Source organism: Sander vitreus, chromosome 17 (assembly GCF_031162955.1).
Source record: "Sander vitreus isolate 19-12246 chromosome 17, sanVit1, whole genome shotgun sequence".
NCBI lineage: Eukaryota > Metazoa > Chordata > Actinopteri > Perciformes > Percidae > Sander > Sander vitreus.
The window spans coordinates 18,003,912-18,023,116 of NC_135871.1; the positions used below are offsets into that span (position 1 = coordinate 18,003,912).

Below are 19,205 nucleotides of genomic sequence, written 5' to 3' on the forward strand. Positions count from 1 at the left end.
GTAATGTTCTACAATTTTAGACGTCAACTTTTAAAGGTTAATGTGTTCGCCAGAGCCTCCTTCTTGTGTATAAGAGTATGTTAATGGTTTGAAGCAGGCAAATCCAGTTTGATCATAAGACATTGAACAATGAACACATATGACCACATTGTTTTTTTTATATTTAAGGAAAGAGTAACCCAATACCCATAGTGTTAAATGCAAAGCTGTCCAGTATCCAGGCACTCAAAATTAAAGTGGTTCATTTGTCTCCTGGCACATCCTGCTGTAGTGGATAAGGCCATTGTCATTACACAGATTGCCTTACAGGTCTCCATAGGGTAATTAGGGTGTCTGCCGAGTGTCTACACTAATCCATGTCAATATAAGGGCTGGATTCTACTGGGCATGTTTGGATTTCTCATTTAGGGGTTTGGCAAAAGACTTGGTGACATTTAACTTTAACTCCAGAAAGGTAGCTCAGCTTACTTAAATGAAGCATATAAAGTGTCTTAAATCCACTAGATTAGCATGATTAAATTGCCTATTATAACCATATCGTGGCTGAGTTCCAACTGTTTTTATTAACAATAACCTCTACTTATTTATTAAATGATTTTTATTATTAAGATTTATTAGGTTTTGGGACACATAACATTTATAGAAGCACCACAAGTTTGATTGTTGACAGAATATAAAGTTAAAAGTTTAAGACTTGGACAGTAGCCATCCAAACTGCCCAAATGACTCATCTCATAAAGTTGTTGATATAACTGTGAAGCTGACCTTTGAACTTGATCACTCTGGCCTACAGTGCAGTCAAAGGACAAACAGGGACACAACCTCAACTCCAAAATCATTCCAATCTAACCTCAAACTTCCATAATCAGCCCTGTGCACCATCTGACAGATCCCTCTGCTGTAATGTGCTACATATTTTGCCAGGGGACCCGTCAAATACTCCGAGGTCATGTTTAGAATTTGTGTCAACCACAGGCCTCCAAATCACTTTGAAAGTCTTTAGTAATGTTCTGTATAAAAGCACAAGCACATTGATGTACATGTCTTTGTCAACATCCATTCAGCTCACGAAGGGGTGGTTTGGCCAAAGGGACAGTTTTTATATTGAGAACGGATGACAATCTAACCACTGTGGGCTGTGTGATTATATATTAGATTTTCTAAAGTGGTTCAAAGTTGAGTGTTTGATTGCACTTGTCGTGCAGAATTTAACCACTTTCATTACATGGGGGAAAATATTCCCTTTTGTGGTAAACAAGATATAATTCGGTTACTTATTTGCTTTGAAATGACATTTCTTGACATGTATGTCGTTTTTTCAGTCTATATTTGAGTTAGACGTTAGAGTGCTTTGGTTTGAATGATTATCTTTGGGAGACATGCCAGTGTCTGAAGTGATTTATGCTGCCCACTCAAGATGATTTCTTCCCCCCTTCCAGGCATATTGTGGTCTGTGGTCATATTACCCTCGAAAGTGTCTCCAACTTCCTCAAAGACTTCCTACACAAGGACAGGGATGATGTCAATGTTGAAATTGTTTTTCTCCATAAGTAAGTTCATTATTTCTTCCTCACCTATTGTAGGTTAGCAGAACACAATGTTTGGAACAATGCACAGGCATTGTATATGAGGAACGCTAACCCCTCTCCTCTTTTCTCTGTGTGCTAGTATTTCCCCTAATCTTGAGCTGGAAGCCTTGTTCAAACGCCATTTTACCCAAGTAGAGTTCTACCAGGGATCTGTTCTCAACCCTCACGATCTCGCCAGAGTGAAGGTACAGTCAGTGACGGGACTCTTGGAGAGATGAAATCACGTAACATTATAGATGGTTGTTGAATTTAAGTGTAGATAAAGTTTGACAGATTAAGAGCAAAATTACATTTCGTAAATCATTTTAAGGTTTTCAGTGGTTATTGAGAGCAGAGGAACAGTGCAGGATAATTTTTTTTATATTAAACAAAATGGATAGACACAGAAGAGAAAAGAAAAAGGGAAAAAGAAAGTATGAGGCACTTTTATCAGAAGTATGACTTATTGGAACTGGCCAAAGTTAAACCCACTAATTTGTTTAATTTTATGTGGGAAAGACGCAGTGTGTGTTAATAAGTACTGACATGTAAATATGTCTTGTTTCTTTGGTTCTCTTCACAAAGATCGAGTCAGCAGATGCCTGCCTAATCCTAGCCAACAAATACTGTGCAGATCCTGATGCTGAAGATGCCTCGAACATCATGAGGTATTGTATCCTCTGGACTTTGAAATCAGTCAAAACTGACAAGATAGGGTGTTACATTGTGCCTGTTTTTCATCTTCTAGGGTTATTTCGATCAAGAACTACCATCCCAAGATCAGAATAATCACACAGATGTTACAGTACCACAATAAGGTAAGCCATTTTGGTGCCCTACGATATATAAGATTGCTTCACCTGATCTTGACTGCTCTTTATTCTCTCTCACAAGACAGAACATTTATAACAGTGGTTAACCCGCAACCCTGTCTGCCAAAGAACTGTGTGGTTTTAGTAGTTGGTTTCATCATTGGATAACTCATAGCAACATTTGTCATACGGGTGACCACTCACTTCATTGCCAACCTGGTCCCTTGACTTCAGAAGGACATGACAATTCATGCAAATATGGACCTTTTTGATTGCTACATTTAATGGCGACTATCATGAAAGTGAAATATGTTACTGTGTTGCTTAACACCAAAGTAAACAGGTATTTATATCATTTATTTTGACGAAATAATCACTCATTTATGGTAGCATTTTTGAAACTGACACCCCTTAAATTTAGCCTTTCGCACAATTGTTACACTCATCGACGGTTGCACTGGGACACCATTTGTTTATGTAAATGACAAATGAATGATTTATTATCAAATGACTGCCTTCTTAGCAGATGTAACATTGCTTTATAATAATTTAAAGGAAAAGTTCAACATTTTGGGAACAATTTCTAAAACCAACAATTTGCCATTATACGAGGGATTATGCCCTGGTCTACTTCTTGCCTGGGCCAAGTAACTTCCTCGCACATCCGCTGGTTCCCTGGCAACTGCCACAGAGCCAGGCCAGGCTGTAGCTCTGTACTTACCGTCCAAACATAAGAATGGTATTGATCTCCTTATAGAAAGGAACTTTCTACCAGAAAGTGTATTGTGTAAAGTGTAAGTGTATGTGTAAAAGTATTCCTTTAAGAAATATGAATCATTTGCTTAGTTTTCTGTATCTTGTGACCTCCTCTGTCTTTCATGTGATGAAGGCCCATCTGCTGAACATTCCAAGCTGGAACTGGAAGGAGGGTGATGATGCTATCTGCCTGGCGGAGCTGAAGGCAGGCTTCATAGCCCAGAGCTGTCTGGCCCAGGGCCTGTCCACCATGCTAGCCAACCTCTTTTCTATGAGGTCCTTCATTGAGGTAACACAGAGGACAAGATTAACTTGCCTTGTGTCAGTCACTCCCTCTGAACAGACTAAAGTAATATGGATGAATGAATTCTCACATTGCATTTTTGTAAATTAGATGATTTATTTAGGGATTGAAGGTGAGGTTACTTTAAGTGGATACAGTAGGTTCCCTGCTGACAGATGGACTAGATCTATCAAACACATTACGTTCCCTGGCAGAAGTTTGACATCTTTGTCCAGAGAAAGGGGTCCATTAAAGTGTTTTCAGTCGTCCTGGCACATCATATTTTACTGCGACATTTCATATGGAATCTGTTCAGTGTTTCTGTGGTTCAAAATTGAAGAGGTGTTTGTCTTTATCAAAGCACTGTTCTCTTGTCATAGAGATGATGGATCAGCTTATAATGACCAGGCTGATGTTTTGCAGTGGAACATCTGCAGACCACATTGGGCCACTATTGGAAGAAAAGCAGTGTTGCTTTTTTTCTTCCTTTTTTATCCTCACGTGAGTTTTCCATGCTTGTTTTTTGCCAGATTGAGGAGGACACATGGCAGAAGTATTACCTAGAAGGGGTGGCTAATGAGATGTACACAGAGTATTTGTCCAGTGCCTTTGTCGGCCTCACCTTCCCCACTATCTGTGAGTAAGTATCACTCTTTTCTCACTCAGCAAGCCCACTGTCACTGGTAGGTATATCTAACAATTCTGAAGTGAAGAAAGAAAGATGAGATGTGGATTTCAAAAGTGTTTGAACACATCAGTCATTTTCTTATACACTGCTGTCCTCTGATGAGTGCACATGTTTTACAGGCTGTGTTACGTGAAGCTGAAGCTGTTGCTTATTGCCATCGAATACAAGTCTGAGCAGAGAGAGAGCAGGTTTGTTTATCGCATCTTTCTACCACTAACATCGGGTACAAATGTGTTAAAAGTGAACTACTGTGTGACTCTTCTGATAAACTATCTTATATTTTTCCCCAAATCCTCTTTGCAGCTTTAATAACAGTTGATATTCCCATTACATTAAGTTGATGAATGACACTTGAATGCTAGCATGCCAATTTGACCATTTGTTCACACAATAACACAATTAGAACACACTCAGAGAGCACATACCTCTGCCAAGGCTGCACAGTCTTGAATTTCTGTTTCTTATTATAGTAGGACATCAGTTTTCATTAAAGTGTGGTGGTACATGAAAAATTAGCAGACATTTTTCAAAAACATTCTTTCTCACCATCTTAAAAACTCAGCAAAAAGAAATCATGGATCTGCACCAAAAAGTAATAACTTAATAATTGCCCTCATGGCCTAACATTCCTCAAAATGTTATTGAATTTTCATATGTTTTTGAAACAGCCTGTTATATTTTGGCAAACAAGTAAATGGGACTGATATTACTAGTAGCTACAAGTCTGATACTTTTATCATACCTTGCGGGTATTCAGGAATAAATGTAAAAGATCTGGTTGAAATTTAAACTTGGTTTCAGACAAGTATGAGATAACTGCACTGGAATGACACAAAACATTTTTTTGTCTTATTTTGATTATATTGTGCTGTCAATTCAGAAATACATTCACACCTAAACAACACATTTGCTGCACATCATTTCATGTGTAATTTAAATTTCATGTTTTTCCTTAACTTGATTCTATTGTGTCCTTGTTCAGTCTGTATAATAACCACTAACTCTACATCAGTGTCAGTCTTATCACCAATAACAACATGAAGTACTATTTCTCAGTAATCTCTCTTGCCAAATCCCACCCACCCTTCCCTATTCATGTGTCAAGTGTTTTTGTGTACTGGCAGGGCTGCATGGCAAATGATGGTCATTTTGACATTACAAGCTAAAACCCAACACTAATTATTTTGACATGATGACATTTCTAATTGTGTACATATTTGATCCAACACTAGAATGTATCCCAGTGCGCATTTTTTGTGTGTCTGTGGTCTTAATTCTTTCAAGCTAGTTTAAGTTATTGAAAATACTTTTTTGTAATGATTTTGATGACGCCACAATTGTCCTCATACTTACAGTTTTTTTCTGGAAGATGTACCTGCCATTTGAATTAATCACGCCATTGTCGAAAGATAATCACCTTTAAAATCAAACTTTTTTTTTTTTTTAATTAAACAAACTTTTTTTTAGGTACATGGACCTCAACATCGGATTAGCATGAAATAACTGAATTGTGTGTCTGTACAGCACTACATGCTGCTGCCATATAAGGTGTACCTACTAAATAGGCAAACATTACGGTCATATTCTCCTCTTCTTTTATGTTCATGATAACTGTTTGATTTGAGATTCTTTCTTGTTGTTTGCAGAAGCCGAAAGCGGTATGCCCTCTACCTTATCTTACGTGCAAAGTTCCACCCAATCTCCAATCATCACTTTAAAGCTTCTGACTTTGGGAGTTTCCCCAAGGATATTTTTCCAAACACTATCTCACAGGCCTCTTTTTCCGACTCTTTTTTATGGTGTCCCTTGTGCTTAATGCACTAACTTCTTTGCAGGCAAAGAGAGGATAGATAAATTGGACATGTTTGTAGAAGTTCTGTTTCTTTGTCTTTGCTGTTGTCAGTGTACCAAGGCCAAACACTCACCCTCACCATATCTACCTCTTATGTGATCATGTCAGTTTTGTCCTTTACCAGTCCTTTGCTTAGTTTATTTCTCTCACTTTCAGTTCTTTTTCAGTGTTTCTCAGTTGTTACCCTACTGTATGTTTGCTTTGCCAAGCAAATTATTCCAAATCAGTACTTCATAGTTCTTTGACTTAGAATCAGTGAGGAGTTTGTATACACATATCTTAGACCTCAGATGTGGTGTCGATAAGCACTTATAATCTGTTGTTCTACATTTGGATTTAATTTTGAAATAAATTGACTGCTTATCCGCCATTGCTGTAGGCAGTGGCTGATCTTTTTCTTCATGGTTTTATTACACCAGCAGCACCTCACCAACCTTTGTTTTTTTTATTATTTCACACACTAGGAAAGGCATGGAGCTGTTGAATTTGGATAACATTAGGTTTATCCAAACTGAAATTTAATTACCACAGCCTGCAATGTTCACAAGTGCTCCACATTTCACGTTTGCATTCCATCACCCTCTCATGTTCAGTGCTAAATGTATATCCATCTGTGCATGTCGGTATGTCTGGTTTATGTGTGATTACCTCAAGAGGGAGACTTTGTCTGTGAATGTGCGTGAGCGTCTCAGCCACTATGTACAGTCATCACTGTGCGTCTCTCGAGTAGATGTTCTTAAGTGAGGTCACTTCCTGTCAGTTTGGTGTTTGAGAAACAATCCAACTGCACAGAAGTTACTGCAACCGTCTGCATCTACGTATCTGTCTTTATAACTGTACTGCAGTGGCTATGCCTTTCTGTTTGAGTATTGTCCTCTTCATGCTGTATGGTAACTGCATGCTATGACACTATCACATAAGGTGTTTGATGCTTGCCTTGTTGCTCACAATATGAGGTTTTGATGCTTTTTAAGCTTCTATTCACCAGTTTGCCCCGGACCGAAGAAACATGTCTTGTATAGAAACTCCTGTACAATCTCAGATTTGGGCAGCAATGTTTGTGGATGTCTTGATTTGATCTGTTTCTGTCATTTATTTTCACTAAAGAGCATGCCAGGCATAACGCCTGTTTACTTCTCTGGGGGCCATTCAATCTGAGTGAATGTTAGATGCTATTTTACTTATTGTAAAAGCAAGAAAAATGGAAGGACAAAATCTGAACTGCATGACTGGTGCAATTTGATCACAGCCCGATATGTTTATGGATTCAATTGCTCCCTTTAATATTTTTGTTCATTTTCTCCAATGTAACCTTTTCCAGAGCCCAGAGGAAAGATGTAGGAAGATGTTTTCTCAGATGTACTACTTTACTTCTGCCCTGAGTCTACACAAATAACATACTTTTTCAAAATTAGTAACTAAAATGTAACAAAATATTTATTAAAAATAAAAAGATTTGAATCACGTTGGTTAGAAACACGTTGCCCCAGCACCGACAGTAGTTTTGTGAGCCATATGATAAGTATTATAGTCACAAATTGACAAAAGTTTTAGTTTAAAATAGAAACATCGATAGTTCATCATCTTTCTTCTGTGCTTGTTGTATTTTGAAGGAGTGTGACCCTTAAAGGTTTGTGGGTTCACTGTTTTGATTTCTTAGTTCACACTCACATCATTGATGATTGTTGCCCACAGGTAACCATTAATGACCAGGGTGTGTGCGTGTGTGTGTGTGTGTGTGTGTGTGTGTGTGTGTGTGTGTGTGTGTGTGAGCGTGTGTGAGCATACAGTATGTGTGTGTGGTGTCTACTCTTTGTCTCAGTCTAATTAATGGGGAATGATACAGCCAGTCACTTAAAGTGCTTAGGGTATTAAACTCATACTCCCTCTCATAATAAAAATGGTTTGATTAACATATCCTGTGATATTTATTTAAAGTGCAGCTGTTGTTCAGCATGCCTTAATATTTTTTAATATATGTGTCTATATTATAATTAATATAATATAACATTTTAAGTCAATATTGACATTGCTGGACATGCATTCTAATTATTTTCACACTATAATGAAATGGAGCACAGTCAGTACTGTTTTTAATGTGGGTTAATCCACCTTTGGACTTTAATTTTTCCTAGAGCAGGCCTATAGACTATAGCAGAGTCACTGAGTAGAATCAGCCTAGTATCAGCAAGAAATAGCGCTGTTCATTCCCTTGCATCCCACTGTCAATTACTAACCCAGATAACAACTCTTACTGTACATTCTCTGTACTACAGCCATGTCTCAGTGGCCATCATAACATTTGTTTTGACTAAATGACTGTATTCGAGTGCTGACACTAAAACCACTCCATAGCCATAATTTTAATTCATTCTTTCTCTCTACTCATATACCTCTCTGTAAAGAAAAGAATTAAAATTAAATGTGCGATCATATTGTTGTACATTCTGTCCATCCATGTGAGTATCACATCAGCAAATTGCCCTAAAACAGATGAGCAGGTGTGTTTATGATAACATGTAGGACACAAACCAAGCTCTTAAAAGATTAGCAGGGATGATGTGTTGAGAATAATGCAAAAAAAAAAAAAAATCAAAAAACAGTCCAGATAAGCGAAGTGCAGGTCCGATTAACGGCTTCAACAAGTCTGTGTAACATTCCTCTTGATTAGCATGTTGTGTGCATGAGCTTGCATGAGAGTGTTGTTCAGACGTTAATGAACATGATGTGTCTATTTTTTTGATTACCCAGCATCCTCATCAACCCGGGCAACCATGTCAAGATGCAGGAGGGAACACTGGGATTCTTTATCGCCAGTGATGCCAAAGAAGTAAAGAGGTAATCTGGCCATCCTGATGAACAGCTGATCACTAATTATGTAAAATAGGTAGTTTGATCATTCTCAGTGCTGAACATTTTTACTGTGTCACTTTTAGGGCATTTTTCTACTGCAAAGCTTGTCATGACGACATCACAGACCCTAAACGGATCAAGAAGTGTGCCTGCAAACGACGTGAGTAGCTGTGCCTTTATTTCGCCCCATCGATACCCCTCCTTCCCTTCCTCTCACTCCAAAACCTTCCAGTGGGTCTGTCTGTCTCGTTATACTTAGTTTGAACATATAATACCTCTCATTGTGTCATTGTTCTTGTGTACCATGACACTGTAGGTAATACAGTATATGTTGTCACACCATTATACCCTTAGGAAAGTGTTTATATTGGTTCCATTTGAACTTCCATAACATTCATTATGCTTATCATCATCAATATGTGATTTGTTTTTTCTAAGTCAAAATGTAGGTGTTGTCATGTTTGAGTTTTCTTTTTGGTTAAATTACTGCTTTTTCACACAAACTGTGAATGTATAGTAGTTAATGAAATTTACAGAGGTAAAAATGAATGAGAAATCTACAGTATAATTGAAATTGTATTAGTTGACAGCTGTACAGACAAAAAAAGAAAAAATCTACAGTAAGATCAGTGAGTTTGCATACTGTAAATCCCACTATCCTATTGATGTTTGACACACTTATTTACATTAATGCATATACTGTAAGTCCTTATCCCACTCATGCATGAGAAACCTAAATTAGATATTCAGTATGAACCAGAATACTAAGATGTATAGCTTTTCTGCCTGAGAGCTTTTCTCTGTAATATTTAAAATGTTAGTGGATATGACCCACTGTATTATATTCAAATGCAAATGCTCTTTTTGAGAGTATTGAGCTCAGTCACTGTGCTCTTTGTTAAATTGTTACATTTTAGACTTTTTTTGACAATTTGCAAATGCTCCTGTCGAATGGATAGTTTCCCCCCTTTTGTTTATACAGACATAACATTACCATTAAGGCAGGGACAGCACATGGATATAACCTGACCTAGTCACTTGTCAGGACATGTTAGCTACTGGACAAATAATTCAGGTGAATATCCCATATTTCCCCAAATGTCACAGACAATTACAGTAAGCAGCCTGTTACAGACAAAGCCTGGTTTTAAAATCCACACCGACCATTTCCTTCTTTTGTCTGTGTCATTTCAATTATTCAGACAATCTCTTTCTCTCACAGCTCAGTAGAATCAACAGGCCTTTCAGACTCAAGTTTTATTTAGATAAACTGTTGACTTCTGTTTGCTTTCTTTATATCTTTATGTCTTAGACCCGGGTGATGGACATAGAGTTTATGTTTTATCTTATTAGTTTCCAACAAGAGAGTTGCATTTAGAAAGATGACTGTTCCATTACTGCAATGGAAGTCTGTCTTAAAGTATGTTCTGTTCTATCATGTTATGTTCTCTTCTGTTGTTTTCCCCATGTTTCTGTATGACCAGTGACACACTTTTGATGTATTTCCTTCCCTGCTGCCATTGGAAAACGCCACTTTATTTTTACTGCTCACTGGTAGTGATTTATTGTGAGTAAAAAGAAAATGGCTGTACTACCCAGAGTGCAGTGCAAGTGTTCTTTTTTTCTCCTCTTCAGCAAATAGTATACTGTATCTATGTTGCATGTAACAGTGTAGCTTCTGCATCCCTCTCCTCGCCTCTCATTTATACACTGTGCTCAGACCAGACCAAAACCTAAACCGCTGAAATCAAACTCACACCAGCATCAGGCCTCCTCATCATAGGCCCAGTCAGCTGATGCTCTTACTAGTTGGAAATGACAATTAAATAGAGTGTGACTTAATCGGATGTGGCCGGTGAGCTCTACAGTTTTTCCTCACTATTTGATCATCAAACCAAACTCATATTTGGCATTTGGAAGCCAATCTGCTGCAAGTCTTATGTCATTACCCATGATTATCCTCCTTATAGTGTCATGCTCCAAGAAGGTACAGAAGGAACGTAATAAAAATCTGAGATGTTGTACAATAATCATAGATTTAGAAGAGCTAACACAAGCGGAGGGAAATTAACAAGAACCACTGAGGTTTAAATTAATCTGCTTTCTGTCAAAAGAGGTTTTGTGTGTGGCTGTACTTTCAGAGAGCAGAAAATGTCCTTGTGGGAAGTTCTGCAAATCCTAACGAGCTAGGATGCCAAAACACAATCAAAACAATCTGGTCTCCCCCTCGCCCCACTTCTCTGTGATCTCAAGCCCCTTTCTAAACTCTGGGTGCTCGCCCTGCTCTGGCTGAGGTTTCAGAGATCATCAGTTCCTCTCAGAATTGAAATGTCACCTCACCAGTGTTGTGCATTTCAAATCAGGACAGTTATTGGGCCCTTTTTTTTACTTTCTGCACTGGATGAAGTCCACTAGCAATACAGTAATAATTGTCTTCGCATTAGATTGCCACTAGATGGTGGTGTCCTGCTAGAGTCATGTCCAATAAGACAGCATTTAAATGGAGATTTCTGTAGAGGAAACTTAAATCCCTTGAAACCTGTTCAGCGAAAATGCAAGGATCAAATCTGTGTGTTTCTGTGCATTGGGATAATAAATGTAATCAAAAACTGAATCTGCAGTTTTACAAATGCATCTTCCTGAGTTTTTTTCATCACTTTGTAGTTCTAATGTTTTGTTTATATAATATGGTGTAGTTGGGGTTTGTCGAAGGCTGCTTGTTTGTGCAGAAAGGCTGCTTTTCCAAGGAAAAAAACTAAACATTTTTCTTATGCACTTTTCTGCACTAAGCTACTGTGCACTGTGTTTGTTATTATCGCTCAAAAGTTCAGCTCTTGAGAACAGTATACTTTTTCCTTGCACTCTTGCTGAATAAGAAAGCCTTGGGGGGAGACATGTATATCAGAATGGTGCTTTCTTTGGGACATCCTTTGTATTCAACATAGCGCCCTGATAGCTTATGTTTGAGTATATTGTGCCTTGGTGGATTGCCTTGGAGGAGATGGTGACTTATCAAACCCATGCAGACAGTTGATCAGGGCAGCCGTCATGTCTAATCTTTAATCAGGAGTGCCCTGAAATGGACACCTTATCATTCTAGGCCAAAATCTGGGTATTTGTGAAGTCAAAGACATTGTTGATGTGTGTGTGTGTGTGTGTGTGTGTGTGTGTGTGTGTGTGTGTGTGTGTGTATTGTGTTTTCCATTATTCCCCTTCCATGCGTCAATGATCTACATTGTAAACATACATATAATGTGGTCCGAATGCCTAGGCAAAAACTCTGACGTTAAGAAATTTCAGCATGAAGTGATAGCCTCGCTGCACCTTGTCTGACATACCCCCAAACTGTTTCAACACTGTGAACAGTTATCTCTGTACCTCCCCTCGTTGCTAGGACCAAAACTATGTTTTTTTGCATGCGTATTACATGCTCATAAGGCACATGTGCATGCCACAGGATACAACAGTCCCTGATGCCTTAATCCCATGGTTTATGATCTGCGTTTACCATTCTTTCTTTGGCCAAAAGCTGAAACATATTACTTCATTCAAGATGTTCTTTTCCGATGTGACTCAGAGTCAAAGATGCTGAAAGTGTCTTTGTAAAGGTGCCAGACAGTATTAGTCTGCTGTCTGTTTGCACCTTGGTAATGAGAGAATGGGAACCAGGGACTGTTTCTGCCCAGAGTCACAGCAATCTAGATGTGCTACTCTGAGGACTTTCACTCCCGCTTCCCTTGGGGTTCAGAGCTTCACACACACACACACACACACACACACACACACACACACACACACACACACACACACACACACACACACACCACAAAGACAGAAAGTGGCTGCTTACAGTTTTTTGGCTGTTTTTTGATTGTTGTGTAATACTACTTTCACATCCAGTCTTACCTGAATGAGAACACCTAGTCTCCAAACTGGCAATTTTTTAGGACGATAATTGAAAAGAAACATAAATTAAATACTTTGATACAATCATTATGGTATTGGTGTTGATCCTTGTAAACATACTGTACAGTAATGATGCAGGCATACTGATGGTATTTAGTAACACATTTCATTGTGACCTGCAATCCCTAACCTCCTAGAGTTTTAGACATTACGTGTGATATTTAAATCAAATGCTAAAAAGTAATGTTGAAATGCATTTTCCCCTTAATTTTATCCAATGAGAGTGAATTTGGATATGCCAGAAGAGAGACTCTCAATACTTATTTGCAAGTTTTTTTCCCCTGAATGTATTGAGTGAAGACAATTAAAAAATAAATAAAAGTACATATAATGAATGACCCAGTCAGTATTTTTATCTGATAAATTTGAGGCATATGAATAATATGAGTTAACAATTCAAAATCAACATAGTGTCTGCTTCTCAACCAATCAAAATTAAAACTGTCACTGATACAAACAAACCTTCTGTTACACAGCAATATCTATCTGAAGTTTGCTAACATTAGCCACCATATGCTACTGGTCATACCAGGACACGTAAGGCTGTATTGTTGAGTGTAATGAACAGAGCAATGCTGCATTTCATTACTTGTGAATTCAGATTTTTCATCTGTAAGAGGAAGAATGTTATTTCTTCTTTCAAACGTTACAAAGTCTCACTTTAAATTGACATTGATTCACAGAAAAATGACAAACATGTACATCTTTTGTCTAGACTCACCATTTATGCACACATGCACATTCGATTGAAGCTTCCCTTGGGGAGTGGAACAGTGAAACTGCAGGTTTAATTATACAGTAGCATGAATTGGCCGGTCTAGCCATTAGAATAGTGTAATGCCTTGGACAGAGCCGCTACAGCTGCATGATGGATACAGGTACGTGATCCACTCCTTTAGCCAAATGGACAGAGGATGTACAAATGTATGAAACATTGTATTAGGTTTGCTGCTGAAGACATTGCTCATGCCTCTCTTCCCTGAATGCCTCCTTCCCATCTCTCCTTTCTCCTCACCCCTCTTTCCCACTGTTATAGTTTTGCCTTTTGACCTGTTACAGCCTTAGCACACAGCTTGACCTCTCCAGACTATGTCAATATGGTTGGGAAATAATTCGCTGGCATATGATTATTCAATTATTAATATTGTTATATTGTAATGTGTTCAAATTTTGCTTTCTCAGACACAAAGTAAAAAAAAATCATTGGAGGACATGTTGAGGTTAAGTAATTAGATTTTCAAATAAATCTCGGTGCTTCGATTGTGTTAATTTGGGGCTCATGTCTGTGGGAGCAGGTGGCTAAGGCTTGCACTTTCTGATGAAGTTACCTTCCAACTTCCCCTGGATGAATATTTCTCCTTTTGCCATTAACCTGCTGCTTTTCCTCTCCTCTCATCCCAAAACATGACTGTAGCCAAGATGTCCGTCTACAAACGAATGAAACTGGCATGTTGTTTTGATTGCGGCTGTTCAGAGCAAGACTGCTCTTGCATGTCACGCAGTGTACATAGTAACATGGACACCCTTCAGAGGGCCTACCCACTTTCCTCTGTCTCTGTTCATGATTGCGCAACCACTTTACGTGCCTGTAAGTTACACCGCCCAACACATGCTGTTACATGTCTGTGGTGTGTATTGTACCATGCAGAGGTACTGTACGTGTACGTGTATGTCTGTGACGTTGTCTGTGTGAAGTGATCCGTTAACCGTGACTCCATAGTTTGTGTAGCTGTGGTGTACATGAATTTATTTAGTTTTTATTATTATTTCTATCTATCTATCTATCTATCTATCTATCTATCTATCTATCTATCTATCTATCTATCTATCTAGTTTATTTGAAGTCTTTATCCCTATTTTTCACTTATTCATCATTTTCATTTGACACTATTCGTTTTATTTTACAAGTGTCATATGTGTGGTGGGTAAGTGGTGGTGTGCCTCTGTGGTGCTGCTATACTGTACAGTACTGTAGGTGTTAGACATGTGGCTACCGCATGCTGCATCAGTCATGCAGTTGTGTGATAATATCACTATTGGATTTGATGTGTTTTGAACTGTTTAAGGTAAGATGTCTGTATGTATACACAAAAATGGAATGTATTATTTTAATAAGTTTTTATCCTGCAATTTAATGGTAATGTTTGTTAAATTATTGTCTTCTATCTTTAACTTGAAAGTCCTTAAAAATCTGAGTTAACACTGTTTTCAGTTTGTATATTTTTCAGTTAAAGCAGATTTGCTTCCGTTTCTTTTTTTTCTTTTCTTTTTTACCTTTGACTTTACCTCACCAAGCAACTGTGCTGAGTTTTTAGTTTCACTTTAATGCCGAAGATAAGAGAAAATCACCTTTGAAATAGTGTTTCAGATTTCTGACACTCTTGCAAAGTCTGATAAATACTTATAGGAGCCCTGCACAGATATTAAAATGTGTTTTTATTGGTGACACTGGTTCAGGAAAGTAATTAATAATATCTCAAGCAACTGAAATGCCCTTTCACTCTTTTAGGCAATTAGAGAAGAACAAGAGCAAGATGAACACATGCAGTTTTGCTCACAATTAACACTGTTTTTGGGACAGAAAGTCTGAAAAAGAGAGGATAATTAGGAGGAAGGAGAACAAAAGAAAAATGGGGCTAAGAGAGGTTTTGTATGGTAAGAAAATACACAAAATGAAAACTACAGAATAGCGATAGTTGGCTTGATAAAGAAAAGGTAGGAGGACAAAGCTTGTGGAAGAGATCTTCCACAAGCACAAGAAGATCGCCCTTCTTTTAGATTTTCCTTTTAAGTGGATGGGAAATACTAAATTGTCAGTCAATTACACATGGAAGCAGTAGGCCTAGCTATCAAAGCCTTGGGTTCAGACATCCAGATCTGATTTCCTTCTCAACATTCTCCCAGTGTCTGCCGACTCAGCCTAGATTAGTGTCAAACATGCCATGATGAGTTTGGTTTGGCCTCTTGTAGTTCGGCCTGCGCTGATATCCCTTGGTACCAATTACTGGCCATTACATGGTTACTGATCTCACTTCTCCCTCAACCCCCTGTAGGATTTCAGGAAAGCCTTTCTCTGTCTTAGATTTCTTTCCCTTTTTAACTCTGATTTTGTCTGAACAAAGTGAGTTTAGTAAAGGAGTGCATTGGGCTTTGTCAGTCAGGGATTGTTGGATTTCCTCTCCCCATTTCCTCTCTTTTTTCCCCACCAGACTGAGAGGATAAGACATCTTTATCCATCGTGACTCCATGCTCTTGTACATCCGAACCAGATTTTTCTAGCCCGAGCACTTGGATAATTGATTTCTTGGATAGCAGTCTTTAATTTAATGCACCTGTGTTCTGATGCAAGTCACATTCAGACCACACAAATACACAGTGCGACACAGACACATCATTAACAGTGATGTAAACATTAACCTCTGTGTTGCTTTATGGACTTTAATGCAATACAATAAAAACGCAATACTTAAATTTGATACAATATTTGATTAATATCCATTTTAAATAAGGACTCATTCAAGGGGTTTAGTGAGTAATGTGATGTTTGGTGAAATAGATAAACCCCTTGTCCAAATCAGTATACCCATCTCTTGACCAATTAGATAACTAATTCATTGTAGTCTTCTGTTACTCGAGATCATTCATATAAAAATTCTGCAGTTTTGTCAGGCAGTTTGGTCGAAAACTTTTGCAGATAAAAGATGGAAAAATTGAACAGAAGAGGGCAAAGGCGAGCAGTTTCTACCAATTGTGAAAAGTTAAAAATATAGTTCAAAGCACACATTAAATAGGTAGGTAGAGTAGGGTACGAAAGAGAGTTCCCCTATGTATGGTTGTGTATACTGATTCTTGTCTTCAACTACATAAGTTTTAAAGTATTACCCAGAAGTTATTCTGAGTAGTGCAGCTGAACTAGATATTTATTTTTGGTTTGTATAGTAGTTGCATATGGTCTATTTTTGTGACCTGACCATCATCGCAGTCGGCCAGCTTCCTTCAATGAGAAAAGCTGGAGACGTGACATGTTTTATATGATGGAGAGGCTGAAAGCTTCTATAAGCTGGGCTATGGACAAGGGTTGGGGACCCAGGGCTCGGAAGATGCTTTCGGCTAGTCCATGGCCTTCTGGGCTGTGTGTGTATGCGTGCATATGTGTGTAACTACATGCACTACTATATCTGTGTCTGTGCATGTGTGTGCATCTGCATCTCATTGCTGGAGACCTTATCTATTCTGACACGGAAATTATGTTTGCATTTTCATTTTCCCAGTCCTGCTGGTCCATCACCAAACTTGCCCTGACAGCTCCTGTCCACCAGGCAGGCTTGGTCCCCCCCTCCCACCCCTCCTACCCTCTGTCCTATGCCGCCTTGCTACGCCCCAGATGCTAGCCAGTTAGTCTGCCGCCTCTGTGGTGCGGGCAGATTGCTAGAGACAGATGCCAGGGCTGCTGTGAGTCCCTGTTTGAGGATCTGTGTCATAGGCCAGCCCTGGGCCCTTACTGTGACCTTTACTGCTGGAAGAGACTCCGGGAAAGAGTGGGGAGTGTCAGCAGCTCAGAGCTCAGTTCACGTGCACACTGTACCAGTACTTCTATCGGTACCAGTCTTCAGTACCTCATCAGTCAAGGGCATGAACTGTAATTCCCAGATAATTAATAGTTATGGCATAAGAGGAGACCCTAGTCAACCCTTTATAAAGAACAACCCAAGATATCTAAAAGTGTAGCATTGAACCCGTGATTGTAAAAATTCCCTTTAAAAAAAAAAGAAAAAAAAGAAATCCATTTGTGCAAGAGATGTGGACTGCATGTAACGATCAAGTGTCTTTGCATTTGTGCTTTGTTGGCGCGGCTCGTTTGAGTAGCGAGTGTCTGCTGTCTGTGTTTTGGACGTCTACATGCACTCAAGTATGTAGTTGTTGTCTTTGTTCCCCATGGTGGCTTTATTTGTTCTATCTACAGACCTCACAATGTTTATCACTTGCATTTAAATCAAAATGTAGAACGTCAAAGCATTAAATTAGTTTCTTAATAAGGAACATTTAGGTTGTTGAATCCAGTGGTAGATTCAACAAACTGTGTAACCTCAAATTGAGCTTTTTTTTCAGCCACTAGTCTGTCATTACATCTCATTACTGGCTTAGTACACTTTCCTAAAAGCATGGCTCACTCTGAGAATGGACAATACATTTCATTCACCTGTCTGCCTATTTTGTGCCATTGTGCCATACTTTTATCATAACTACCATTTGTTTTTTCCATAATTTTAATTAATTCTACCTTTAATTGATGGTTTATGCCCTCATGCCTTTCACTATATAGATAGAACCTCATCATGGTTACATTTGATATAATTTCCATCCACAGCTTATGTTGATGTCTCTATTTCCTAATGTGCCTGTTTCATTACATCATTTCTCCCCCTGTGTGACTTGCCACTTGTCTTTGCATTCTCCTCAGCCAAATATAAGTATAATGGATATGTCAGATCACGTAAGTGTGTTTCTCTGTCCTTCTCCATTCTGCTCCAGCTCTGTGTTTAGACGTAGACCCCCTCAATATGTCGTATAGTATTGATGCTCTGCTTTAGCATTTGCTTTGCTGTCCTTTATTCCTTTAGAATCTTCTGATGTTGTCTTGTGTCTTATACAGAGACGAAGCAAACACACAATTTAACCAGTGCTAAATTCAATGTTTACCTCAGACAGACTTTTTATTTTAGATAATTTTCAACATATGTTGACAGGAAATTAAAATAATGAGTTCCTGGTATTAATTACAAAATTATCTTGTGTTTTTATAATACCATGTAGTTCCATAAATATTCTTTTTGTATTGTGCTGCATGTAGCAGCAGATGGCGCTACAACACCAGGGAACAGTGGAAGTCAGAAAGAGGCTGGCGTTCGATTCAAAGCTGATTGCAATTTAGGTAGGCCTAAATCTTTGGTAAATAATTGTTAAATGCATTCCTTTTTGACTCTTCTTGTTAAGAATAAATTGTAGTTATGCTATTTGTCACTTCTAACATTTTATATGTATATTTTTATCCAATGTATTTGTTCTCCCTAAGCATATTGATATTAAAGACATTTTTTGTTTCGTCTTTGAAATAGTGGCTGTCTCGTAGAAGAGACCTAAAAGGAATTGCAGCTGCCATAATATCAGTTTTAGTTTTATATTTAAAAATTACAACGCATGGCGTAAAAAGCTTTTTCATGCAGTTGCAATGCAGATGAAGAACAAAGCTTTCTCATGCAGCAAACACTGTAATGGCAAAGCCAGCTTAACTCACATACAAAAGTAAACACTCGTAGTTGTTATTCCTCTGCCTCATCATCCAGTTTATATTGGGTCACGACGATCTGATAAGGCTTGCACGAAGGACAGTACCGTCATGTGATTAGCATTTCAGAAAGGGACAGTT

General features: G+C 38.3%; 1 protein-coding gene across 5 annotated transcripts in view; it reads left to right on the forward strand.

The window, feature by feature from the left end:
* The window catches only part of LOC144532418 (calcium-activated potassium channel subunit alpha-1a), a 135,386-nt gene that overhangs the window by 87,768 nt on the left and 28,413 nt on the right, over positions 1-19,205 (forward strand). For 3 of the 5 annotated variants that reach the window (XM_078273148.1, XM_078273146.1, XM_078273145.1), the window contains exons 10-18: positions 1,440-1,550; positions 1,669-1,774; positions 2,154-2,236; positions 2,317-2,386; positions 3,270-3,425; positions 3,950-4,059; positions 4,227-4,295; positions 8,711-8,797; positions 8,896-8,972. In XM_078273148.1, coding sequence (XP_078129274.1) covers positions 1,440-1,550; positions 1,669-1,774; positions 2,154-2,236; positions 2,317-2,386; positions 3,270-3,425; positions 3,950-4,059; positions 4,227-4,295; positions 8,711-8,797; positions 8,896-8,972 — 869 coding nt within the window. Of the gene's footprint in view, positions 1-1,439; positions 1,551-1,668; positions 1,775-2,153; positions 2,237-2,316; positions 2,387-3,269; positions 3,426-3,949; positions 4,060-4,226; positions 4,296-8,710; positions 8,798-8,895; positions 8,973-18,629; positions 18,711-19,205 lie in introns of all 5 variants that reach the window. The other 2 variants (XM_078273147.1, XM_078273144.1) reach the window with 1 other exon arrangement.